This window comes from Podarcis melisellensis (genome assembly GCF_964234715.1).
Source record: "Podarcis melisellensis genome assembly, chromosome: 5".
Taxonomy (NCBI): Eukaryota; Metazoa; Chordata; class Lepidosauria; order Squamata; family Lacertidae; genus Podarcis; species Podarcis melisellensis.
In genome coordinates, this window is record NC_138537.1 from 71,787,073 (window position 1) to 71,814,379 (window position 27,307).

At 40.0% G+C, this 27,307-nt stretch overlaps 1 protein-coding gene across 6 annotated transcripts in view; it reads left to right on the plus strand.

Moving 5' to 3' along the window:
- Positions 1-26,677, plus strand: part of CTNNA3 (catenin alpha 3) — a 564,841-nt gene extending 538,164 nt beyond the window's left edge. For 4 of the 6 annotated variants that reach the window (XM_081913569.1, XM_081913570.1, XM_081913564.1 and 1 more), the window contains 3 exons: positions 8,681-8,786; positions 13,905-14,039; positions 22,621-26,677. In XM_081913569.1, the coding sequence (XP_081769695.1) occupies positions 8,681-8,786; positions 13,905-14,039; positions 22,621-22,908 (529 nt within the window). In that variant the 3' untranslated portion in view covers positions 22,909-26,677. Of the gene's footprint in view, positions 1-8,680; positions 8,787-9,738; positions 9,832-10,502; positions 10,612-13,904; positions 14,040-22,620 lie in introns of those variants that run through there. The other 2 variants (XR_014168802.1, XR_014168803.1) reach the window with 2 other exon arrangements.
- The last annotated feature ends 630 nt before the right edge of the window (positions 26,678-27,307 follow it).

Consider the following 27,307-nt stretch of genomic DNA (forward strand, 5'->3'; position numbering starts at 1 on the left):
TGTGACACTTGCTATCTTAACTCTGAAAAATCTCTCACTATACATTCACAGGTGAGTAGGGATGGTAGCAAATTCCATCAGAAAAGGGAATGAGAGTGGAGATTCTCACAGTTCAAATGTTTGTCCATGATGAGGAATGGAAATCACGGAAGCCAATACAAGCAGTCTTCACTATCGTGATTCTTTAGTGTGCAAACATTACACAAATAATTGTGTTATTTTCTACATTGTGTTCCCTGTTGAAATGTATTGCATTTATTTATGTAATTAATCACATAAGTTTCAGCCATAGCTGATAGTGAGATCCATTAATGTTTTTAATGGAAGCTGAAAAGTAGCAGAATAGATGATTCCATGGCAGAATGGAAATGATGCCCTCCTTACATCCCTCCAGGAGGGTCCCTATTGCCATCTTGAAATACTGGGGGGGGGGGGGGAATCCCGTGGCAAGTTAGCTGGTCAGTAACATCTATATTATCCAATGTTACAACTGTCTCAGTCATAAATACAGTTTAATAGTGTTGACCAAAAAGATTTAAAAGCAAAAGGGCACACTAATAACATTTTCTTGCAATTGCTGAAGTCATTTGAGTAACAAGATTAGAAGCAACATGATGATAAAAAAAGGCAGGTCAGCTGTTTATAGACCATCAGTTATAAACATGCTGATTGCTCAGTTACATTTAGGTGTATAATTTATTTAATCCAGATAACTTCACTTCATTCTTTCAGAATAAATGCTCTCTTTCAAAAATGCTACTTCTCTCTAGAAGGGTTCCTTCCTACCTGACAGAGACTGCCCGTCTCACAGTAGGAGTTTGTAAATGTTGTGCAGGCCATGAATTGCTCTCTTTCATTCTCATTCATGTTAAAAAATTAGGAGAAAAGCATTCATTTGTTTCTAATCACTTTTTATTATTATCAATGCAAAAATATTTGTTTTTGCCGTTTTCAAAAGGCAGACATTCCAGGGAATCAGATTAATATAAACTGATCTTCTGTTTCATTTTGCTACCTTGTGCTTGAGATGAAGAACTAATTTCCCTCCTATGTCTGATCTTAAAATAATTTTAGTATAGTTCAAATTGTAATCGCTGTTGGTGTGCATTACTAAACTCACTTATTTGGAAATAAATTCAATTGAAATCAGTAGGATTTGCTTTAAGGTAAATAAGTGTGAGCTGCAAACACAGTGTACCTTCAGCATGTTGACACAGAAAAATGAACATATGAATTTAACAGAGGATCACATGCAGACTCTCATAACACAAGAGCCATTTTTATATGTGTTCTTATGTAGCTTGATAAAACCTGTGAATGGGCTCCCTCTTCCTTAGATTTTGCCCCTGTGGTCCCTGATCCACTGCACAAAAAAGGGGCAACATTTGGAGAAGGGTAAAACAAAAACAAGAGTGGGGATGGGAAAAGCACTTCTCCCATGAAGGCCCCCCATGGGAAATAACAGGCTCCCCTCACTTGGTTTTTGCCCCTGCGGCACCTTATTTCCCCACTTTTCCATTCCTTTAAGGATGGGAAATAAGCCACATGGGAAACGTGTGGTTTTAATCCATGCCTCAGAATTTTGAGGTTTACAAAATCTCACTTCCCCTTTGAAATTTGGTACATCTTTCCAGATCAACAGAAGTATCAGAAAACATTTGTACACCTGTTCCTCAAAATGGAAGATTCAAATGGGGGGGGGGGTAGATCAAGCTATTCACACACTAACTAGGAAGCATAAATCAGAGGCACCCTATTACGCTATTACCCTATTACGCTAGAAAAGATAATTTTATGTTTAACTGTTGTCAGGAGTTTTAGTTAACCCAGCACAGAGCAGACATAACTTCATATTGGATGGAAGGATGTGGAAGTTCTGTTGCCCTTGAATCATCCTTTGGACAATTTCCAGTAGGCGCCAATAGAGATGTGACGGTCCAAGTTAAAAATACAAAAATGGGAGGAGTCAGCCTCCCCATTTTTCTTGTCCTCCCCCCAACAAAAGTTTTCATCTCTCCAGGATCCAGAAGTGACATTAATCTTTCTTGAAAACTGCAAATGGCATGCATTTGTTTGGTAAACAAGTTCTTTCCAGGATTCAGCTCAAACCCCACCCTTTTCAGGTACAACTGCCAGGTCCAGTCCTAACCCTTCACCATCCATATCAATTGCCGAGTAAAAAGCATTGTCCCACCTTGCCACATACATTTAGTCCATCCAGTAAAACTGACATTTAACCAAAATGGAGGTCTGAAATGCCCATCAAATACTTTTTGTGTGTCCGCTTCTAAGCCTGCCAGACTCTGCCCCAAGGCCCATTTAGTGGCCAGGGTATAGGAGTCTGCTGTCTTTGTCATGAAAATAAATGCTCACGAGGCATTTGTCTTTTCAATGACAAAATACAAGCACTATTTCAAAACAGAAAAGTTGGGAATAGCTGACAGAGTTATTTACAGAGGAAGAAGGAGAAGTGCAGGTATGTTTAGTTATTTATTTTGCAAGCCTTGTTGAATCCTGAGGGAGTCACAGTGAGATCTAACAAAGATAAGAGACATTGAGCTTGAAACCAACATGAAATATCTCATCGTCTGTATCTGAAAGAAAGAAGCACTGATAGCAGATGATCCCGGTAGGAAAAATTGCTTTAAATGACAGAACATATTCAACTAGCAAAGTGTTATATTTAAAGGGTTTAATGTCAGTGAGAGTTACATCCCTCTGCAAAGGTTATTTCTAATCCTTTCCCACTCCTGTAGTTACATAGTCTAGAGTGAACAGATCTCTATCTAGACTTAAGTAGCTACAATTGCCAACTGCACATCAGGCACAATCTAGTCATGATTTGAATGGTTGGGGTCAAATGGGTGTCTTCCCACAGAAAGAAGGGCATTCTTAACTGAAACAGAGGGGGACAAATTTTTCTCTCCCCTGCCCCTAAAGGTCTCCCAATCCTCCAGATCAAATTGGGGGGCTGCAGGAGGGAGGAGGGATAACCAAAAATTGCTTCCTTGCCCGGTCCATTGATGGATAGCTACCCTTCCATTAGCAGAGCAACACCCATTTGATTCCACCCCTAAGGCTTAGTCGTTACTTAACTTCTGCCAGATTTTGCCCATTGTGTTCACAGAATTTTCACAAACTTGAATGCTACTGACTTTAAACGAATAAAATAAAATTCACACCTTTTGCCTTTATTACTCCCACACTTTCCTATAGAAGCCTTTCCAGTGTCTCTTTGGCATTTATTATATCCACAAGTAAGAGAAAAACAGAAGATGGACCATATTTTGGAGTGAAGCAGAAATGTCACCCCCCAATAGTTTGCCTATATCCTTCCCCCCCTTCCCACCTGTTCATTTGCACCTGCCAGAGTCTCTCCCCTTGTCTTTCCCACTCCCCAAATTAATTGCATTTGTGAAATGGTTGAGTCACAATGGTCTGTTTCTAGGTAGAAACTTAGTATGTAATCTTAATGCTTCAGAGCAATTGGCAACAGCAGAATGATATTGCTTAAATATGGCCCATTTGTGTTTAAAGTTCATCCTTAGAATGGCCACTCATGGATCATAAAAAAGAAAACATTCTTCATTAAAAAAGGCACAAAAATGTGCAAAAATTACAAGTGCTGATATATATGTACAGATGCAAAATTAGAAATAATTTAATTGAAATTGAGATACAGGAATCTCACCATAGTGAGGAAGAGATAACCCATGTGCCTGCTCAGTCTGCTATCCAGGAATGCCACCTGCCCATGGGCTACTTTTAGATCCTGTTCTTCTTTTGTATGGTTCTTTAACTCTAAACTGGACTCGGACCAGACAGCCCCTTGAACAGAGGAATGTCCTCTGTAAAGTAGGACACCTGCCACCCTATTCCTGCTCATTCATTGTCTTTGCCAAAAATAGCAAGGTGGAAGAAGCGAGAGAGAAAGCAGCAGTTTTGAAAGAAAGTGTGTTTCTAGGTCCATCAGCTATTTCAGTTTATAAGAATTTACCCCTAGCAAAAGTATTATTTACCTACAACTAGCCGGGGGGGGGGGGGGGAGATCAACTGATGAAACCTTTTGCAGTTAGAAAAAATAATTCTTGTTTGCTAAAAGTTTTCAAATTCCTTTCAGATTCTATTTCAGCATGCCTTACAACACATGCTGAAATACAATACAATTTTTCTTCATTGACCTTGATTTAAATTGAATACATCTAACAGTTTTTTAAAGCTTCTCTGTAGCATTTTATGCAAATATATATTAGTTAAAAGTTGCGACATCTTTTTCTTTTCTTAAAAAAAAATTTTTTTAAGGAGTTCTGAAGTTGTATTCACAATATGACAATTTGAATGACCTTTAAAAAAACAAGCACCCAAGATAATGCAAATCTATGTGTAATACAAAACCAGAATATTCTGAGGGCAATATGTTACTTAGTAGGAAATGTACTGTTCCTTTTTATTCCTTCTTCTTTCTTAGTGGCATTCAAATCTATCACACTGTGACTAAGAATTAGGAAAATCAGTCTTGGATGAAAATCAAACAAAGGCCCAGTGTAGAGGAAGGATTTAGCTTTAGAAGGTCCTTGGTCTACTTCACTTGAGGATGAAAAATGAGCAAGCAGAAGCACTAGGTGAGGCTCTCAGCTTGTTCCTAAGCTGTCTTTGTAAAAATGACAGCAGAGCCTGCCCACCTATGACACAGGCGAAGTGCCAACCTCAGGTGGTGGAAGTGCAAGAGGTGGTGCTTCATCCGTGCCACCACCAAGGAGGCATTCCAGTGTGCGTTGCCACTCATCCTCCCTACCCCCAGGCCAAACGCTTTGGCTCCCACTGAGTTCAGCGAGAGCCAGGACATTCCTCTATGCTGTTTGCCACTCGGCACTCTGCAATGCAGGCAACACTTAGGGGAGCACTCTCTGGCTCCTGCTGACTTTGGCAAGAGCTAGGGTGTGGTGGTGGCAGAAGGGAGGCATGCTTGGGCAGGGCCAAGAGGTGGCAATTCCCATTTAGTCTGAGTTGACAAAATGGGGCAGCCACCCCAGAATAACAGATAGGTTGCGGGTCTCTAGGGCCATGATGCTGATGGGATCAGGGAAGTAGGTAGCAGAGGATGAGGACAAACCTGTACTCTCAGAAACTGTTGCTGCTGCTGTACGAGGAAGGAAAGAGCAAAGTACACAGTGGACCCTCTGGATACGAACTTAATTCATTCTGGGGGTCAATGCGCAACCTGAAAAGTCCGCAACAAGAGGCACTCCTTTTGTGCATGTGTGCGGTGCGCTTCTGCGCAGAAACCTGGAAGTATACACTTCTGGGTTTGCCACATTCACAATCTGAAAGTTATGTTACCCAAAGGTAACGTAACCCGAGGTACCACTGTAGTTCAAATATAACTAAATTTAACATAATGCCACAGTGATGACCTGGGGCAATAGGGACAGGCCAGGAGCTATACTATTGGGTCCCCTAGAAAATGAAATTACCAGGCTATACTTTCTAAACTTTATTCCTGGTGATGTCCAGGGAATCATTACAATACTTGCCTGCATGAAATGTAAGCTGCATTGTTTGCTTTTGAGCAGAACATAATTAGAAAGGTATGATCTCTTTCCCCTCAATCAAAGAGTTGAATGGCTAAAACCAGATTCTACTGGATAATTTATAATTCACTGTGAATCTGTCCCCGGGAGCATTCATTTATTAGAATAATTGAAAGTGTGGCATTTGCAGAATGGTTCTTCTTGTGTTTAAGATGTACTGTTCCTTCATTTCTAGATTTGACCAATTTAAGTGTAGATGAGTGGCACTAATAGTCACATATTGAGGTAAATGTGGCATGACACGGGACTGGGAAAATGTCACATACAGTGGTACCAGGTTACAGACGCTTCAGGTTACAGATTCCACTAAACAAGAAATAGTACCTTGGGTTAAGAGCTTTAATTCAGGATGAGAACAGAAATTGTGCGGCGGCAGCACGAGGCCCCATTAGCTAAAGTGGTGCTTCAGGTTAAGAACAATTTCAGCTTAAGAACGGACCTCCGGAACGAATTAAGTTCTTAACCCGAGGTACCACTGTAATCACTTACTTATTGATAATTTCTTGCACTCAGTTACCAAAACTTCCTATGCTCCCCGAGATGCCATTTATAGATTCTCCACAACTTTACTGAGGATCAGACCAAGCCATTTTGCCACCTGAGAAAAGTCAGGACCCACGACCAGCGCACCAGCAGCTATCACTTACTGCAGACGCTGCCCTGAAGCTGCCCTGAATCTTATGAGACGTTGCCAAAGTGTGCGGCCTGACAGCTGCCATCAACAGGAGGCTGAGTGGCAAGGGTTGCCTGCAGTAGCTGGCAAGGGGGTGCCCTTGCTCTGGCAGCCTAGCTGGTGGGCTTGTTACACTGTCCCTTTCCAAGTCACGTGGTCAGCATGACTAAACCACTTCTGGTGCAACGGAACTCTGTGACAGAAACCAGAGCGCACAGAGACGCTGTTTACTTTCCTGTCGCAGCAGTACCCATTTATCTACTTGCACTGGCTTACTTTCAAACTGCTAGGTTGGCAGGAGCTGGGACAAAGCAACGGGAGCTGACCCCGTTGTGGGGATTCAAACTGCCGACCTTCTGATCAGCAAACCCAAGACTCAGTGGTTTAAACCATAGCGCCATTCATGATAAGAGTGGCCCAGAGCACACACATCTCCCGCAAAGCACTCTTTCCTCCAGATCAGATCCAGGCGAAGAGAAGGTGACACCGTGCAGACCAGGAAGACAGGGCAGCTTTTGTCACACTATTACTGCCCCAGACAGCAGTCTTGATGGCAGTTTTAATCGTCACAGGAAGGAGCTTTGATGGTATTGGTAGCATATATGCTAAGGTAGGAATTGTGCCAGTGTGACTTCTGGAAGCGGCTTGAGATATTTTAAAGTAAAACTGCCTTTTGATTGGAAAGGATTGGATGGCTATCAATTCAAGAAAACAATGAAACAGATTGGACACAGCTTCAGTAAAGGATTTTTTTTAAAAAAAAAAAGCCAGGAAGAAGGTTTGCCTTTAATTCTCAAACAACTGTTCTCTAGTTAACTCCAGTACTGCAATTAGTGATGTGAGGTGAGAATATTCTGGAGAATGTGAATATTCTCTGCTAGAAAATTCTCTGGAGGATATTCTCCACAAACTGTAAATTCTAATGTAAGAACCAGTTTTACAATCCACATTAAAAAAATCTAGTAAATAAGAAGTCAATGTGTGATATCGCTAGTTTAAGTAATGAATAATGATTTTTTGATCCAGTTACATTACTGGACATTGTGTCATTCACCATTGGCAGTTCTGAAATGTGAGTTACAGAAAACTTTTTTTTTTTAAAAAAAGTTTTAAAAAATGCTATTCACTTAATTTGCTGAACATTTGAATTTGTATGTATTTCAACAATATGTAATAGCCTTTCCCCCCCTATTTTTGGTGTGACCTTATTCTTAGCAATTCTATATCCTTGGCCATATAGTGTGATTTATTTTTTTTACAGTAGCTTTAATGCTTTATACACTTAAAGTCCCTAGGCCTAGGCAATTCTGTGTAACAGCATGTGAAGTGGCCTTGAGTTAAACAGTTGATGTTTCTATATTTTTATTTAGTGCCAGTAACTGGTTTTTACAGTGCCATTCAATGGTACAAGGTGCCATTTACTAGAGATTGACATACGGATTTTAATGTTAATGGCTTCTTTTTTATATGTATGCATATAGTTTTGTTTATCAAGCTGTGTTTTAAGTCACCAAAACAGTTATTAAGTGTTAGAGCTATTAGAAGCACAAGATAGCCTATTACTGAATTTACTTTTATCAAACTTTTTAACACGCCAATTGTATTCTTTGACTTGTCCTATAACATGTACATGTTCTAATAGAAGAATAAAATATGATTAAACTACTGAGTTTCCTTATACCAAACCTTAACATGACAATTACTGGTGCCATCACCCTAGAATGGTCTAACTTTAACTATAAAACATGTTTTACTTTTTAATTTGATACTTGCAAGTGACAAGTAGGTTTGTGCTTATGTATTTTCACTGTTTCCTTTACTAAACAATAAGTTTCCCTATATGTCAACAGTGCTGACCTGCTGAGCAGTACGAAAGTTTTCTAGATTCCCCCCACTTTATATCAATTTTATTAGTGTTGTACTGAAAATACTGTACCGTGTATATATATGCTTATTAAAGAACGTACCCATGTAGCGGACCTGAGGTTTTTTTAAATATTCCTTTTACTTTAAAAGCTACATTTAATACATACACAACATAATTAGAATTCAAAGCTGATAGTAAATATACGTCATTCACTTTGAATTTTCAATTTCAGGTTTGGTGCAAAAAATCAAAGAATGTGAATTCACTGCATTGCCCCATTGAATAAAAGTATCTGTACAGTTTTTGGTTGCCATCTGAACAAGTTTACCCATGAATAAACATGTATATTAACTAATTTTCAATGCATTAAAATTATATCATTTTCAATGCATTAAAATAAGTATTCTATTTTAAATGAAAATTCTCTAATATTCTCATTAATCAAGAATATTCTCAAAAATATTGTCCAAAAGATTATTCTCAAGAACTTAACATCACTAATTGCAATACATACTTAATTCAGTATATTTATTGCTTTTCTTTTTTAAGGGGTAGAGGCCCACTGAAGAATACATCAGATGTTATTAATGCAGCAAAAATGATCTCAGAGTCAGGATCAAGAATGGATATGCTTGCAAGACTAATTTCTAATCAGGTATGTATAATAATTTGAACACAGTAGTTAACACAGTAGTTGATGAATACAACTGTTACCATGCTTCATACCTTCATATTCTTTGTATTTGTGGCTCCCTTCATCTAAAGTCTAGTTTCTGTGTCAGAAGAACACCTAAGAATTATCACAGCTGGCAAACTGTGGCATAGTAAACTATTATACCAGGAGTACATAAGCCACATCAATATTTGCCAATGAACTGTCTTGGTCAAATGACTTTAAAACCCTGTCACTCCTTTCATAAAATTTTCCATTGTTTCATTGAGATGTTACCTCAATGTTACCCTACTTTTTCAATTGAATTATTATAAGCTGTACACTGGAATTGATGTGCAGTTAAGTTAAAATGGAAGAAGAAATGACACATTAATTTATTTTCTCTTATATCAGGAATAAGAATTCGTTCACTTTTCAGATGCAGTCTAGCTAGTCTAAAAATAAAAGGCTACATATCAAGGATACTTGTTTAGTATAAACTAACCTTTACGATTGTGCTGCCACCAGTTCACTCAGTAGCAGTACCTCAGTTTTTGAACGCAATCAGTTCCGGAAGACTTTTCGAGTTCTGAAATGTTTGAAAACCAAAACTCAATAGTCGACAAGCTAGGCTTGAAGGTCTTGCACTCAGCAGAAGCTGCGTTTCCAGTCTGACTTTCGAGACATGTTCAAAAACCGAAGCATTTGCTTTCGGGTTTACAGTGTTCAAGGTCTGAAACATTCGTCAACGGAGATGTTTGAAAACCGAGGTACCACAGTATAGTATAGTATTTTTTTAATGCTATTTAGCATATTTATATACCATCCTTCCTCCCGAAAGAGCTCATGATGGCAAAATACAAGCCACAAAACAATAAAAACTTCTTTAAAACCATTCCAATGCAGATGCAGACTGGGAAATATCTCAATTTAAAAGGCTTGTTGAAATATAAAGCTCAGGACATGAACAAAGCCGCCACCTCTGCTGATACTGAAAGTTAACCAGGCTAAGGGAGAACAGCTTAAAGCAGCCAACCCAGGGAAGGAAATAGGTATCCTTCCTCTCTTCCACAAGCTTATTTTGATATATGCAAAGCAGCATTCCCATGCTTTACAGGCAAGCAGGGACATGCTTAGCATGGTCCATAGTTTTCTGATGTGCTGTTTTCTAAGCATTTCCCTGTCTTCACCTTGTGCAAATATCTGCTCTAGTCTAGCAAATGGGTGCAAATGGGTGCTGCATGTGCAGTTTGCTCCCTGGTGCAGCTGTTACAGCTGGTGCATGTAGCCTTTGAGAAAACGAAGTAGCATAAATTGGCTATTCAGATGAGGGTGCTAGACTTAGATCTCCCCTTGTCTCTTAATAGCTGATAGGCACCACTGCAATTATCTCACCTGGATATGTGCACACAACCCCAACCACTGGGGCCTGGATTGTTTGATTGTTCTCAGGATGGAACATACCTTTCTCATAGTTTCTCCCCGCTCTGGTTCCCTAAACTGGGAATAACAGTCATTACAGGTCTTCTTGTCACAACCAATAATGTCCGTTCATTAGAATACATTAGAATACTCACAATACCTCACAGAGCACAACTCTTTTATCTTGACACCCCTTTCCCAATCAGCACCTTGGCCATAATGTAAAAGAGAGTTTTCAGTATCCCATATTACATGCAAGTTAGAAAAACAAACCCTTCTTTTCTTTTCCCCATGTAGCTTCTAAAGCGAGAGAGCAGCTGAAATAAGCAATCACTGTGTAATGAAGACTCATTGTTGCATCTCTTTGACCTTTTCCAGTTCATAAAGTAGAGCAGTTTCAAATGAATGACTTTTACTCAAGCTGCATACAATCTCATATCATCAAAATAGAGAACTGTGAAACCATTTGAATTAGGCTTTGGGATTTTTGCCTCTGGGGAAAAAATATGTGTTGTGGCTTAGCATTAACTACATCGTATAGATTATTCACTTTAGCAGGGGCCATTTTGAAAATCTACAGGAAAAACAACATTACTTCTTATTTCTGGTTAAAGAAATATGACACAGTGCAATACAAGTGGCCACATTCATTCAGGTTACAACCCATTTTCATTGCAGGTTTAAAATATGCCAGCAACCCTTACTCACAAACTCTAAAAATAAATCTGCTAAGAGTTCATTTGTTTAAATTCCAGAAATATTATTCCCCACTATTAGAGGATAGTTTTGTTTGCACTGGAAACAAGCTACCTGCAAAACTGAAGGGGAACTTCAGGCTCAGGTACTTCACCCAAATTCAGAACTGCCAACTGCCTTATAGTCCCAGTCTGATCCCAAACTCCAGCCTGCAAGTAAATTGCCCATTCAGGAGGAAACACCAAAATATCATCTTTGACTATAGGCAAGTAATCAATTTAACAAAGGACAGTCACCCGGCAGCCATAACAATACACTTTATGCTACCATCACTGTGCTGTGGGAGCCAAAGACTTAAAGCAAACTGTAATTAAGATATTTATTTCTTCATTTATATTCCATTTTGTTGCATATCACCAAACTACCATTAAAGGGTACTAGCTGATGATAAAATAACTGAGACAAAAATCACAGTTGTATAATTACAATAAGCACAGTCGTGGGTGTTATTTCGAATAGCTTAAATACAATTTCAACGTATGCACCATTTGATGAGAAGCCACTGAAAGCAGTATCGGGGCAACAATCCAGCACATTTCGTTTTTAATAGGCTTAAGTGTACTTTGATCCATACTGGATTATGGCCATGATCTGTAGCACTAGCCATTACTAGAATCAGTACAGCAGCAAAGTAATTTTATGTCCTTGGAAAGTGATGAGATGGAAGTAAAGCAAAACCCAAATAATGTATACTTGAGGCAGTTTACAGCATTTTGAATTATGGAATTATATTAACTAACCCCCCCCCCAACTATTCTGCAAAATGGCTTTACCCATTGAAATCAATGAATATTCTACCATTGTTTTCAGTGAATCTGCCCATTTCAGCTCCACTTGATCATTACTTTTTATTGTGAGAAATGAAATGGCTAATTCTGTTATCATTTGGATGACAGACACTCATTAGAATGAAAGGAATTCTTGTTCCTACAGGAAATATCATGGTAACCATACAATAGCTAACACGACAACTGGTAGTGTCTAATGGTCATATGACACACAACAGTGATTTTAATCTGCATTATACTGCTTAGAGCATTGCCTTTGCTTTTGAAGGGGATCAGAATACATAAACAATGATACACACACACGCGCGCGCTATGTTATGGATTTACTTTGGAGTAAGACCAGCTGAACACAGTGGGGCTTACTTTTAAATAGCAATACACAGAACTGAGAGAGGGGGTAGTGTGACACTATAATATCACTCCATGTTGTGGAAAAAGCATATCTATTATCTACCTATCCAACCAATCACTATGTTGTGCAAAAGAGGGAAATCTGCAGGTACCATCTTATGAGAAGGTCCATTCTGCGTGATATCAAAACAGACTGCTGTTAGTGTGTTGTTATACATGCTTTGTTGTATTGTAAAAGCTTAGCTTCAGGATGCTTATAATCACTGTAGACAATTGTAGAGCTGGAAGGAACCCTGAGGGTCTTCTGGTCCAACGCCCTGCAAAGCAGGAATCTCAACTAGAAGTGGTTCAGAAATAAATAAAAATGTTCCAAACATGCATTGCCAGTATACAGGAAGGCAGAAATTCAAATTTCACGCACTCCATGCAAAACACACACACACCATCCAGCCAGTTACAAACTCCATTCCCAGTAGCCCAGATTAATATGGAAGTTTATACAAGCTCGCATGTTTCCTCTGTGCAATTCCATATGCTTATCTTAAAGCAACACATGCCAAATGCTGGATTGGAATGCCTGTCTTCATTCATCACACTGTGCTGAAAATATTATTGAGCAATGCAGTCTAGTTATTTAAAACAGCCACTCCCATGTATTTTTTTGCACAGTAAATATTATCATCAGGTGTGCCTGAGAATGTCCACATAAAAATATTCATTACTGCATAGACTGAGGAAGGTCAGCTATGTCATTATCAATTTTACTAATGGATGCCTGGACGCAGAGAAGTTTGGACTGATGCTAAATGTCACTGGGAGCTACTTTACCTTAGCCCTTTACACCTCCAGATTCTCTGTTGCCTTGTTCCATCTCCAATTGGTCCTGACATCAACTAGGGGAGGAGGACATTTTAGGGAGCAGCAACTGCCATCTCCTTGCATTTGTCAAGTACACCTAAGTGTTACATTTAGAAGTGCTTGGAAGGTATAAAGAAAGGATATTTCTGAAATGAATATTTTTAAAATAATTTAAGCCTAATTTGATGTACTCAAATTTGTATATAATACTCAATTTTTACTTCTTTTGGAATTTTTTTCTTGCTAGGTCTTATTTCCTTACATGTCAGCATATAATGTTCTACTGACTGTAAATTCTTTTTTTTTAAATTCCCAATAGCCAATTTTCATAACTTCAAATTCAAATATCCCAAAATTAAAACAAGCCTGCACTCTCAAAAAAACCTATAATAACCAATATTATTTTAATTTTTAAGATGGACAACTTTGTTTCATTATTTTTATTTTAGGTAACCTGAATATGTTTCTAAGAAGGGATTTGAATCCCAGTCTCTGCCATCTTTGTCCAGCACTCTAACTACTATACCCACATTGGTTCTACCACCAATATAATAAAATAAAATTGCAAAAGGAACATGGCATAATCAAATGATGATACTAAAGAGCAAGATTAGACTAGGGCATGGTGTTCAATGTGTGCTCTTGATCCAGTCATGTCAGGGTCAAGGATTTGAGAATGTGATTCATTTGAGTTAAGGACAAAATTGTTTTTTGTAGCATGCACCTTATAGGTGGTGTTGGAGAAGTGAGATATTTAGAGAACCATTGTTTAAAATGTCGGGAGTTTGTAGCATGGATGTCTGTTTTCCAAGTAAAACCTTTTTTTAAAAAAGTACTACCATATGTATGCGGTCTCTTGGACTCACCCAAAGTACGAATTTGGATTCACCTGTATTCCAAAAAATAAAAATTACTAGCAAAATGAAATATTTTTTCCTTTTTTTAGTGTCAAGACCCATCATGCAAGCAGGACTTACTGGCTTATCTAGAACAGATCAAACTGTATTCCCACCAGCTCAAAATCTGCAGTCAAGTTAAAGCTGAAATACAGAATTTAGGCGGAGAACTCATCATGTCAGCAGTAAGTGCAAATTGTCCTGAGGTCATTTCATTATACCATTATCTTCTGGTTACAACCTGCACAAAATGTCAGATCCATGAGACGAATATTTTAGTCTCTTGTGGGTGAATACACGTGAATATTCTAATGTACATTGTATTTGTTGCCTCAGCATAAAGATCTTTCAGGCTAGATCAGAGGGGGGGGGGATACATTTGATAGCAGCATTATTAGTGTAGTGCACCAATTTCAAGACATGCTGCATTACCAAATCATTACTTAAAATAGCAGGTAGACTTGGGATTACTCACACAGGAAACATAATGGGGGAAAGTGGGTTGCATTTGTTGCTGTACTAGAGAAAATCAAGAAAAAGGCCGATACTATATGATGGTTATGCCAGAGTTATGAGCAAACATGCCACTGCACAAGTGTAGGATTGGTATTAAAAAAGCAGCATGTTTAGATTCAATTTTAGTTAAATATTCCTTCTGTACACGATCCCATCTTGTTTATTTAAATGTGGCATTATTGTATAATTCTTTACTCATTTCTTGCAATCATACCTATTCTTAAATAAGCATCTTTTTCATTACGAGGAATATCAATGCACTCCAGGAAATATGTGAGAAAGATGAATTGTCTCAGTGACTAAGAATACAAAAATGATACTTTCCTACAGGGGTTCCCTTCATTCTTATAACAATAAACACTCTGTGAATAAGTTTAGTGAGAAATGTATAGGAGAAAACAAACCTGTTGGTAAAGTGGCAGAATCAACATTCTTGGAACCAACAGCTGAGCTACCATAGTGAAAGACTGACCACTCTTCTCCTACTACTGTTAATAGTTTGAGTTGCGCTACACAAGATGAAGTATAAAATTAGGGAGCACGAGTGCCGCTGTGGTCTAAACCACTGGGCCTCTTGGGCTTGCTGGTTGGCTGTTTGAATCTGCGTGACGGGGTGAGCTCCCATTGCTCTATCCCAGCTTCTGCCAACCTAGCAGTTTGAAAGTACACTAGTGTAAGTAGATAAATAGGTACCACTGTGGCAGGAAAGTAAATGGAAACATCACGGTGTCCTGTTGCACCAGAAGTGGTTTAATGATATTGGCCACATAAGCCGGAAAGCTGTGGACGAACACCGACTCCCTCGGCCTGGAAAGCGAGACGAGTGCCTCACCCCATAGCCACCTTTGGCTGGACTTAACGGTCCAGGGGTCCTTTACCTTTACGTTATAAAGTTTGAGAGCTTATCATTTAGGTATGTTCCATGGAAATATGCAAATAGCTTTAACAAGAGACTTGAACTGCAATAGGAATGCAGTAACAGTAATTCAGGGACGCGGGTGGCACTGTGGGTAAAACCTCAGTGCCTAGGACTTGCTGATCATATGGTCGGCGGTTCGAATCCCCATGGCGGGGTGAGCTCCCGTCGTTCGGTCCCAGCTCCTGCCCACCTAGCAGTTCGAAAGCACTCTTAAGTGCAAGTAGATAAATAGGTACCCGCTTTAAAGCGGGAAGGTAAACGGCGTTTCCGTGTGCGGCACTGGTGCTGGCTCGCCAGAGCAGCTTCGTCACGCTGGCCACGTGACCCGGAAGTGTCTTCAGACGGTGCCGGCTCACGGCCTCTAGAGCGAGATGAGCACGCAACCCTAGAGTCGGACACGACTGGCCCGTACGGGCAGAGGTACCTTTACCTTTTACCTTAACAGTAATTCAGATTTTTGCAAAACAACATGGGGATTTTTTTTTTGGGGGGGGTGGGATATTGTTTCTCATGCAGTATGACTTATTAAAGCTGTAAATAGAAACAACCTTCATAAAAACAACTGCAATCCTTTCTGCTTACTCACTGCTCTCCAAGCTTTTGCATATGTAAAAATATGGTTTACTAAAGTGTGCAGTCAAATGTGCTCACTTTCTTGTGATTGCAGAGGAAAAGTCCTTGCTGGTGATCCATACTTGTGTGTAATAGAAATGTAGAATTGAAAGGGATCCCAAGGGCCATCTAGCTAACCTTCTGCAATGTAGGAATCTCAACTAGATCATACATGACAGATGGCCGTCCAACCCCTGCTTCAAAATCTCCAAGGATTGAGAGTCCACCACCTCTCATGAGAGTCTGTTCCACTGCCAAACAGCTCTTATTCCAGGTCATGCAGAAGACAGGTTCAAACATTGCTCCCCCACCACAGTTGGTCTCTAAGGTACTACTGGACAATTTTTTTAAAAAAAATTAATATATTTTGACTGCATCAGACCAACACGACTAACTACCTGGATCCCCAACCATAGATTGCCAACATGGGCAAGGGCTGTTTGGGGTCAGCCACAGGAAGGTTGAACAAGCCCTGGCAAGGAGAAGCTGAGAATAAGACATCAGTCACAACCAAACAATCCTACAGGTTCTTCTAATAAAGTTCTTATAATGCTGTAAAGTAAACAGAAAACTGATAACACATCCAGCTTTTCATAATCATCCTAAATACCACCAACTGGCATAATGACAAATGAACTGCTAAATAGAAGAGAGCATCCGACAGAAAATCAATGCAGCAGGCAAGAAGAAAGAAAACTATTTCACTTTAGGCAAGTCCTTTTTTATATTGTGAATTTTCCACCTTCTTCTCCTGACCTTCTACACAACCATACACACACATATCCCAAGAGTTCTCCCTGCAGTCTGCTCTTTAACTTGGTATGCTCTTGGACTGATATCTTCTTTTCACACCGAGCTAATAATAAGTATCTACATAGGCATGAGAATTATGTCCCCTGGAACCATTATCTGAAACCTGGGGTTGCTCATGGGTCCATCTTTGTTAATAGTGGCCAGCAGTGCTGTTAAAGGTATCGGTTGGTTGCTCGACAGCTATCAGGCAATATGCCTCAATAGTCTGTTCTAAAGCTTTCTTATTAGTGATAAAAACCTTCAGAATACAGAGTGCCTATAATCCGTGTCTTGCTCATTCACTGGCAGAATCTGAGAGTGGGCAGTCCTTAAACCTTCCCCAGCAGATTAGTTTCTTGACGCCCAGTCTGCGCCTCCCCTCTCTGCGCGGAAGCTTTCTGCGCAAGGAAGGCTTGGATAACGGGGGACCTCCCTCCTCCCCGCTTTGCTCCGGCAAGGTGTCCTGGCACCGCCTTGCCTCCTCCGCCCCCTGCATCTCTCCACTAGAGGCGTGGCTTACCTTCCTCCGCTGAGGAAGTGCTGCTTCCTGCTCTCTGTAATCCATCCGGCTTTTCCCCTCTCGCCCATGAGCCGATGGCAGTTCCCTGAAAAGTGCCTTCAACCAGCTTTGCTGGCACACTACTTGGGGCCATTCCTCAGCTGAACCTTATCCCATCCCATGCCATTTATTTTATCCCTTTCCCCCTGGTCCTTTTGCATTCACTTCTTCCTCTTAAAGCAGCTTTCCTCTCGTATCCCTTTCCTTTCTTTTCACAGTTTATGTAGACAACAACAACAACATTTTATCTGACTTTATCATTTCCTTAAAACTTTCTCACTCCTTTTTTTCTCAGAGGAGGGAGACCTTCCTTCCCACTCTCCCCAATTTATCTTTTCCTGGTCTCTGCCCACCCCCACTTTATTCAGGATGCAAGGAGCTGCTGATCCAACTTCAGACTATATGGCCTGAGTAATGGGCAGAGGAGGTGATGGGCAGGCAGTGGCACTGAGGTTCACCTGAAAATGACCCAAGGCTCATGGTTTAAGAAAACGCTGCCTTAGAAAGCTACACATTCCATTGTCTTTGTTCCTCAGAAGTTTTAATTGTTTGGCTTGCCTCAGAACACATTTTGGGAGGTTCGGGAGAATCTACCCACCCTTCCTTTTTCACTGCTGCTTTTGATGTACAGATACTTGATTTCTGGCCAATTCTAACTATGTATAGCTTTTGCCAAACTCAGTTACGTGTTGACCTTCTGCTTAAATTGTATTCCTTATGGCCTGCCCTTTTCTCTTCCAGTTTCCCTTCTCTGCCAGAATCTGCTACAGATATTCAGCAGCTGCCTTAATGGCATGGAAGGCAAAATGTAGATGGAATTGAAGAACATTCATTAGTCTTCTCATTTGTACACTTGGAATCTGATTCTGATTTCCATGACCAGACTATAGGTTAAATTACTTGGCTGTAAATATTGAAACACTTCAGAGGTGACTGGATTTCAGTTGGAGGAGAGCATAGGAATGACATATCAAGCTCTTATTTGTCCTGTCAGTCTAAGGATCAAAGAAGAAATGCTTTTACTTCTGCTGATTACAGTTTAACCTGCATTTCTCCCTATTTTCTTACACTCTGCTTTTTCCTCTAGGATGGCAGCCTGGAGAAGGCATATTGATATAAAGTGCAGCCCTTGGCAGCAAAACAATTCTCACATTAAGCACAGAAAAGAAAATTGGTCTAAAGCAGGGATGCAGAAGCATCTTGGAAAGGCGTGGGGAGGGCAGGAATCTCTCCATTTGGAGATGCCCCAGGCATGACAGGCCAAGGTCAATCTCTGCTTCAGCTCTTCCTTTGCTCACAATGCTCGCCAGTCACACCAGACCCCTCTGCCTATTTCCCTTCTTACACCATCACAATGCTTCGAATTTGCATGGAGCTAAGGGCAGTGGAGGGGAGGGAGAACAGTGGCAGGGGCAGGGAGTTTGCAGCAAAATCTGGGCTGGATCAAAATCGTATGGCATCCCACCTTAGGGCAGGGGTTTGCCTTCATAAGAGCCACCATGCGCATGCATTGGCAGAAACAGCTCACTAGGTGGGGGAGAACCCATATGCTTGCTTCCTGGCAGGTGGGCTGCTGTTACTTAATGGAAAATGTCAGGGAGCTTGACTCAGGGAAACACACAGGCAGAGTCAATGTGGTACTCCAACAACATGCCAAAATACCCAATAGTCCTATCTCTCCCCCCCCCCCAATAAGCAACAGCAACACACCTGTCAGGAAACTAGCATAGCATCCATGGACGTAGCCAGGATTGGGGGGGAGGGACTTTTGTGGGCCCCCCAGAAGTGATGTGTTTAGTCTGTTAGTTAAGTGTTTCTATTGTTTTACTTGATCAGAGGGGCAGCTGCCCCCCTGCGCCCCCTTGGCTATGCCCATGATAGCATCTCTGCCCCACTCTCAAATTTATTTTGCATATGAAACGGGGCTTGATAATTTCCTGACTATATTTGGAAGAGGGAAAGCGGTGATTTATATCACAGTATGCCTGATAAAAGGCGCATACATTTTTTCTCAGGAAGAGGATGCTGATGGCAAAGTGTCATCTAAGAAGCATCCTTGAAAGATCAACTTCAGGGTGCTGTAAAGAAATATTTTGTCTATTTTGTGTTTATGTGGATTCTCGTTTCATCAGTTTTCTCTGGTTACGATGGCATGAGGCCTTGAAGAGGCTGTAGAGAATAGCAGAGAAAGACAAAAAGGTATCCCAGTGACTATTGTCCTTGAGTACATTAGATTCCCTGCAGAACGTTACTCAGATATGGATGAAACAGGCTGTGGGTAAAACTATAAACTATGCTTGCTGTAATGTGCAAGGACTAAAGGACTGTGACTGAACCACAAATCTACTACAACTCATGTTCATTTCCATCTGCAGCCTGACCTGGGGGAGGGTGTAATTATGTAATTTGTTTTAAAAATAGTGTTTTTGAAGGGGAAGAATGCAGATACCAGGTGACATAGAATTTTAGTACTGGAAATTAGTGAAGTATTGTTTGTTTGGAACCGACTTTCTACCCTAAAGTGTAGTCAAGGTGGCTCCTTGTACAACAGCCCAAAATAATAAAATGCAAAGTCATAAATATACAAACCAACAACAAAACAGAATAGTAAAAGGCAATCATTAAAACGCTGCCAAGAATGCCAAATTAAAAGAATGCTCACTGGAGTAAATTGTCTTCATCTCTGGAATTAGCTTGCATGGTTTTCTCCTTTCCATAACTCTCTGAGTAGGTTAACGTGAAAGGTGATGACTATTATAAGGTCATGTCCAACAAGGCATTAAAACCTGAGCCTTCCCAGCCCTAGTCTTCCCGACACACCAGCCATTACACACACTAGAGCTGCGTATGCACCATACAGTTAAAGTGGCTTCCTCTAAAGAAACATGGGAACTGCAGTTTACCCCTCACAAAGCTACAATCCCCAGAACCCTTAACACAATTGAGAACTAAACACACACATGTGTTTAGTTCTCAATTGTCCAAATTTTATTTATTTTTCTCACTACACACAAGACAAACACATGCCCTCTAACACTGATACATACTGACATACAGGCAGTCATCCTGTGGCAGAAATGGCATGGGCAACTGGAGTTTGGGGCATGTCTGGGTAGAAGAAATAGGGTTAGCAATGGCAAAGAACCAATGAGTCCACACTCCCCTAGCCTCTCTAGTGGTGCCAGGGCCTGTACGGTGCCTTATGCACAAGATAGAGCAAGCATTATAGTGGACCTCTCTTATTCTTTGGACTCAGTGAAAGGCATACTCACTGAAAATGACTGGTCACTGCTGTTGTGCATATCACAAGAAAAAAACCCAAATGCAGCTTCCTGAGCACTACGAAATTCATTCTGATCACATTCTCATGATGCAGTACAAATTCTTATCACTTAATTCTGTAGTAGTTTTTGAAACAAATTGTGTTTGGGAGATACAAAAGCCAAACTTCAAAACATGTTCAGAATAATCAGATGGATCTTCAAGAGGAGGCGGGCAGAAACCCCAGAACACAGTATTCTTTAAAATTATTCAAAAAGGAGCTGCATTTCTAAATTGAAATTGTCAACCTTATAATTAAATATGAGCACAGTGACTCCTTGAAGCTTAAAAGTTATTCATTCAGGTTATTGATATGAATTACAGTAAATTTATCCCTTGCCAATTTTCTAGTGCAAAATGACAACAGCAAAGGCAGCTTAAGCTGGAGGTGGAATTCATAGCACATGGAAAGAAATGCTGAAGAATTTTAACATTCACCCAGAGGCTCATACACAAAAATGAAATATGACACAGTTCAAATGCTATGCAGTCCATGTTGGAAATCATCTGCCTAAAAGTCTTCTGCTCTTCTAGAGTTCCAGAATTCCTCCCCCAACTTAGGTGTATTTAAACAGCGGCACAATACATCTACAGGAATTTTTTGTTGTTTAACTGGCATATGTTTCTGTTAATACTGTACTGCTCCTTTATTCACTTTTTTAAAGCTTGTGTTATGTATTATGCTTTTATGACACTGTGAGTTGTCTTGAATGGGCTAGGCCCCCAAAGGCAGGCTATAAATAATGTTATAAATAAATAATACAAAACTAGCTGCAAAACTAGAAAGGCAAGGCTCACTGTAGTCTTGAGCAATTAGAGCTCGTTGCTTTCTTATTACTAAGCAGCAAAGCTGAACTCCTTTGTTGTTAAATCTGATTTGCTATATCAACACCGACTTTAAAAGTTTACTGTGAAAAAAGAAACAGGGAAAATACTAGCACGAGGAAGAATGATCCCGGCCACAATGCCATCGCAGCTGCCCCCCCCCCCCATGCCGGAGCATGAAGCTCCGCCCCTGGCTGAGGGTAGTACCGAACTATCTGATAGGGCTACATGTGTCCCACCATAGCTGTTGTATAAGGATATGCTGCGACCAATACGTTGCATAATTCCCAGCTGCAGAGACAGAGTTAGAAGCCTGCTTCAAAGTCCCAAAGCAGAATTAGGGGTGAGAAAATGTTAAGAGAAAAAACTTACGGATGTAAGAGAATTTTATTTAGAAACTGGCATCAGTTTTCCTGAATGTTCTGGATAACTATGTGTTTCCTCCACAGAGAATGAAAGCAATATGTGTGTAAAGATACACCATTCATAAAAATACTAAAATATAGTGTGTGCTTTCAGTTTGTTTCTAAAAACTCTTGTATCCATTGGTTTCTTTTTCTCCATTCTTTGGAGACATGGCACAGTTGTCCTACTCCTCATTAGAATGACACAATAATCCAGACATATAGTTCCATTACCTACATATGTCCTAAAGGTTTTGTTGATTTTAATATTTGCTTTTAATTATGATGGTTTTATAGGTATATTTGATTTTAGCCAAGTTTTATCTATCTTTCTATTATTTATGCATCCCTTTGAGAACATTTTGATCAAGCAGTTAATATTTTTTCTATATAAACCTTCTCAATCAAATTTGCAGACCTCGGAAATCACAAAAGATCAGGGGAGTAAAAGATGTGTAACATCATTTCTAAGCCAAATTATAGCCAAAATTATATTTGTGATTTAGTGATTCTACTCTATTGTTCTTGGGTTTGTTTTTTAAATTGTGCTGTCTTTAGGTTTTCAGTAAGAAAAGACTGGCTGTAATGCTTTACAAATGCAAAAAGAAATGTCCACTGTTAAAGTAACTCTGTCCTCACCTCAAGCTTCTATTTATCCAACATTGCAAATAACTTTTGACCCTTCTGCATTCATGTTGGCTTATTCCTTACATGGAATGCACAAATGGAAAGAAAGATCACCTGCATTTTAAATGTTTGTTTTTGATTACAGCTCGCTTGATTTCTGAGGCTGTTAACAGTTGTGTTTCTGATTACAGTTGGACAGCGTGACTTCACTAATTCAGGCTGCCAAGAACTTGATGAATGCCGTGGTGCAGACAGTGAAGATGTCCTATATCGCCTCTACGAAGATTATCAGAATTCAAAGTCCTGCTGGCCCACGACACCCTGTGGTGATGTGGCGGATGAAGGCTCCGGAAAAGAAGCCTTTGATTAAGAGAGAGAAGCCAGAGGAAATCTATGCAGCTGTCAGGAAAGGGTCGGCTAAGAAGAAAATCCATCCCGTCCAAATCATGAGTGAATTTAGAGGAAGAGAAATAAACTGAAATTATTATTCTGTTCACTGCACAAGTTTCCTACACCAAGAGGCTGCTTGTTCTGTGTAGTTATTTTTTCACTTCTCTAATCCTACAAGTAAAGTAATAGTTGATGTTCTTGTTTTACATATGTTTAACATTTACATTACATTAGGTTATATTCATTTGTACACGATGAAGCAGCCTATGACTTTTTAAACCCACTTTTCAGTCATTGCCATCATATCTTTTAACACAATTTCTTCTGTTTTGAAGAGTGCTTTAATTTTGATCACTCACCCCATTATTTAATATATTTGATCTGGAACCTCACTATTTTGAACACAATATTAGGAAAACAAAATAGTATCACAATGTGCCATGTTTAATCCAAAAAAAAAAAAAATTAGCATTTGTTCAAAGCTTTGCATCGTTCACAGCACTTCACACACAATATACATTTAAAACAACCTTTGTTGTCCCCCAGGTTTAAGAAAGGGGTTGAGGCAGCTTGATAAGAGGTTGTCTAATAATGTCACCTAGGGACTTCATGGTTAAGGAGGAACGGAGCAGTCTATTTTCACTCCATGATGCAGAAAAATTCATATTGCAAAGAATGAATTCTTAGAACATCCTTATTTGTGGTTGTGGATTTGATTATGGGATGTTACTGTTCACACTCTTAAGAACTGCACTGCAGCAACTCTCACATTATTTCTAGTGGGATAGTTAATAAGACTAGAATTTTGCTCATGTTATGAAATACTGGCTTAATTAAAGTCAATGGGTGGCCTTCAGAAAAATCTTAAAATAATCAGCACTACAAGGATAATGTATAATTGGACCAGCTGTTCAAGTGATGGAAACTGATACAGCTGCAGCGTGTGTTGGACTTCAGGAGCAGAAAGGAAACCTTGTTCTTCAAATCAGTCTTCTCCTGCTCCTTTCATAGCTCTCTGTTTTTTCGAGGAGGCTTGCTGATTCATCCAACGCTCTACTGTTTTACCTTCCTTCCTTAAAACCCACTAGTCCTGCTTAACAATGAAAAATATATAAACCTGAAGAAAATTGAAGTTTTAACCATCTAGTAATGAACAACTAAGGTATCCCGCAGAGTGATGAAATTTAATATCTCATAGGAGGAGAAATTATAAAAATGTAAAACATGTATTGAGTTTGTGAGATGTTTTCTCCTGCTTTTTTCCTGTTTCCCCAGGTGATGTTTTGACAGAACTCTACCAGCTGGCACAATGGCTTCAATGATCAAATGCATATTCTATTTGGTTGATGCTGTCATATAGTTGTACAATATATAGTTAGGGAACCAAAACTGTTAAAACTAAAATAATCGAAGTATTTTAGTCTCCCTGAGGCCAACATACTAAATCCCTGTTGAAACACTAAAGGATTGAAATAATCATTGTCAAAGAGAAAGCCACCATTTGTTTCAACATCATCAGAAATGAAAATGATTATATAAATTTCTATACAATTTATATGAATACTAGGATAATTGCACCTTTCATAAGATCCATTTAACTAGCTCTCCGGGGGGGGGGGGGAGAGAAGCCTTGATATGATGGAGCAGCAAAGCATTTTTGTAAATGACCCAAAAATCACCTTTATTTGTGACACTATGATAAATTGAAATGTAATGTAAGGAGACGGCTCAGTATATAAACGTCTTTTCCTGTGGTGTCCCAGTTCTCAAAATGTGACAATTCAGAAGCAGAAATAGCTTTGTGAATTATTACATTTAATGTTTTTCAAAGTATACACCAAAGATGAAAGAGCTTTTGAAATCCTTGATTATCAGATGTTTTGAACAAAGTCAGCTATATCACTGTGAACTTCCTTCATTCCACTGTCTCCACTACCCTCTGTCTCTCAGGACATGGTCAGATGTTACTTTTCTGAACACAACATAAAAGGAGAGTAGGACCCTGTCCTGTGCTTATGTGCCTACACCTCTCCTTCCTGAATAAGAAAGTGGTATCTGACATAACCAAATGCCATGCTTACTTGCACCAAGGATCTACCTAAACATATTGTCTCTCACTGACAAGCCTGAAACTAGCTCCTTCTCCATACCAGAAGTTGGCTTTCAGCGCCCATAATCTATCAATGACCTACAGATTTAAGCAGGAGGTGCCCTATTTAAACACTCTGCTTACATCAGGTGTGGGGAACTGGCTCTGGTTGGTGGACCATATTCTGAGCTCCCCTATTGATGACAAGCCACTTTGAGAGGTGGGCAGGGCCAGTCCAGTAGGACTGACATCACTGATATCACTGACATCAAGACCTACCTTCTGCAAGTTTCAGCTGTGTTCCCCATGGGGAACTCAATAGTGCAGCCATTCCAGCAGACTTGAAGGAGGTGGCTTCAACTCCTGCCTTGGGCAAGGTACGGATGTGCTACTATGTTTTCTATGGGGAATACCATAGCTCAGCTGATCCCAGCAGGCCTGCACTCAAAGCCAATCAACAGCCGTGGTAGTAATCTCCCTGACATGTTAAGGAGCACACATGAATCTACCTGCCCCACACGTGACATCATGCCACACTTGATATCACATACATCAGGTGTGTGGCAGGTGGGCATAATTATGGGAAAACAGCCTCACAGGCCCAACTGTGGACTTGCTAGGCCTAAAAATCCCTGCAGACTGGACTTTCCACACCCTTGGATTACACGTAAAACTACATGCAAGCTAAGAGAATGGGGACATGTGCACTAAGCTCTCCCCCCCCCACATGACCCTTCCAAGTCATGGAGGGTGAAGGCATAAAGTGAGGAGCTTCCTCTACTTGTGGAAGTTTCCTGAACATTTTAGAACCCAAAATATGCAGGTGCAACTTAGCACCTCTTGTGTACCTGTGCACATGTTTTACATGCAAGCAAAAATGCCCCCAAGGCCCTTTTCTGAGTGCTGGATGCTCTCATGTTGGGTCTTGGTGGGGCATAAAATAGCAGATTCCTCCTTATGCTGTATAATGTGGAATTAAGTTTAAAATATAATAGTTGCTTCCTCCACTTCTAGTGGATTTCATAAACTGGAGGGGGGAGTTCTTAAAACTCAGCAGCAACAAAGCTTCACATCTGTTACAGTGGTTGCTAGGAAACTGTTAACAATTTCCTGGAAAATGTATTAGAAATGTTGGCCCTCAATGCTTTTGTGATTAGTTAGTGAGTGTAAGTAGGGGTGACATGAAAGGATACTAAATCTGCTTTCTCCACTCTACTACTACTACTTATTATTATTTTGTGGGTACTAAGGTAAAGAACAGTGGGTTGTATCCAAAGTAGTGCTAAGCAACTAAATCTACCAGTGCAAGGATTTATGCTCGCATAACGGAATTTCCCACCTTCTATGGGCAAAAACCAGTGATGGGACCTGCAGCCACCATCTGAAGATGCCATGTGCCAATGCCAGGCCTGGCTGAGATGATATGGCAGTATCAGTCATACCAGCACCTTCATGTGAGGAGTGGGCAGATGACTGATGTGATTTGTGCAAATCAAGGATGCAGTAATCCTATCAATTGCAGCAAATTACACATTCTAGCTGGAACCAGAGTTCTCACAACTGACACCACAATATGAAATGGTTGTGGACATCAGAGTTGCTCCCTCAGAAACTCAAATTCCACAAGGCTCAGGTTGCAGATATTTTGTTTAAAGCCTTTCACTTCTTGGAGTCATGTCTTTCTTTCAGCTTACTTTGATGTTGATGAGTCATGGCGTGACTTACATTACTAATCAAGCTGAAATAAATATTGTTTGGCACACACAGAAGTAATTCCCTCCTGCTTTTTTCTATTATGGTTTCAGTTTATTATAGTTTCTGGGCAATATTAGGTAATATTAGAAAATGTGAAGGAACAAGGTAACTGGGTACAAAGGAGAAGGGAAGGTCCAAGGAGACAATACTAACATGGCTATCTATCTGTCAAGAAAAAAAGGACTGTCCATTGCTATGGGATCTTATTGAGAAAATAAGCATCTCTGAAAGTGAACTGTGTCTCCAAGCTCACCCTGAGAATAACAAAACAACCCTGTGCTAGTGTGACACAAGATTCTGCTGGTTAACCTACTCCATAACTGGAATGTTTCTCCAATTATATCCCATAATATACTTCAAGGCAAAATACAAGAAAGCAGAAGGATGATGCAGTAATCGTGTGTTAGTAACATTTATAAAACCAGAAATAAGTGGGGTGGATGTGGTCCAGTGCCTGCCTTGCTATATAAACAGGCTCTGCTGCAGGTTGTGGGGATGACTCCAGATGGGTCAACACCAAAGCAAGATCGTTAGGATTTGGTGCCCCCCCCCCATGAGAGACAGAGGGAGAGTGTTGAAGGAGACTTATTCTCTTATTCCTGACAGAGTGCGATGTGCCTACTACTGGATTTTTGTTTATTATC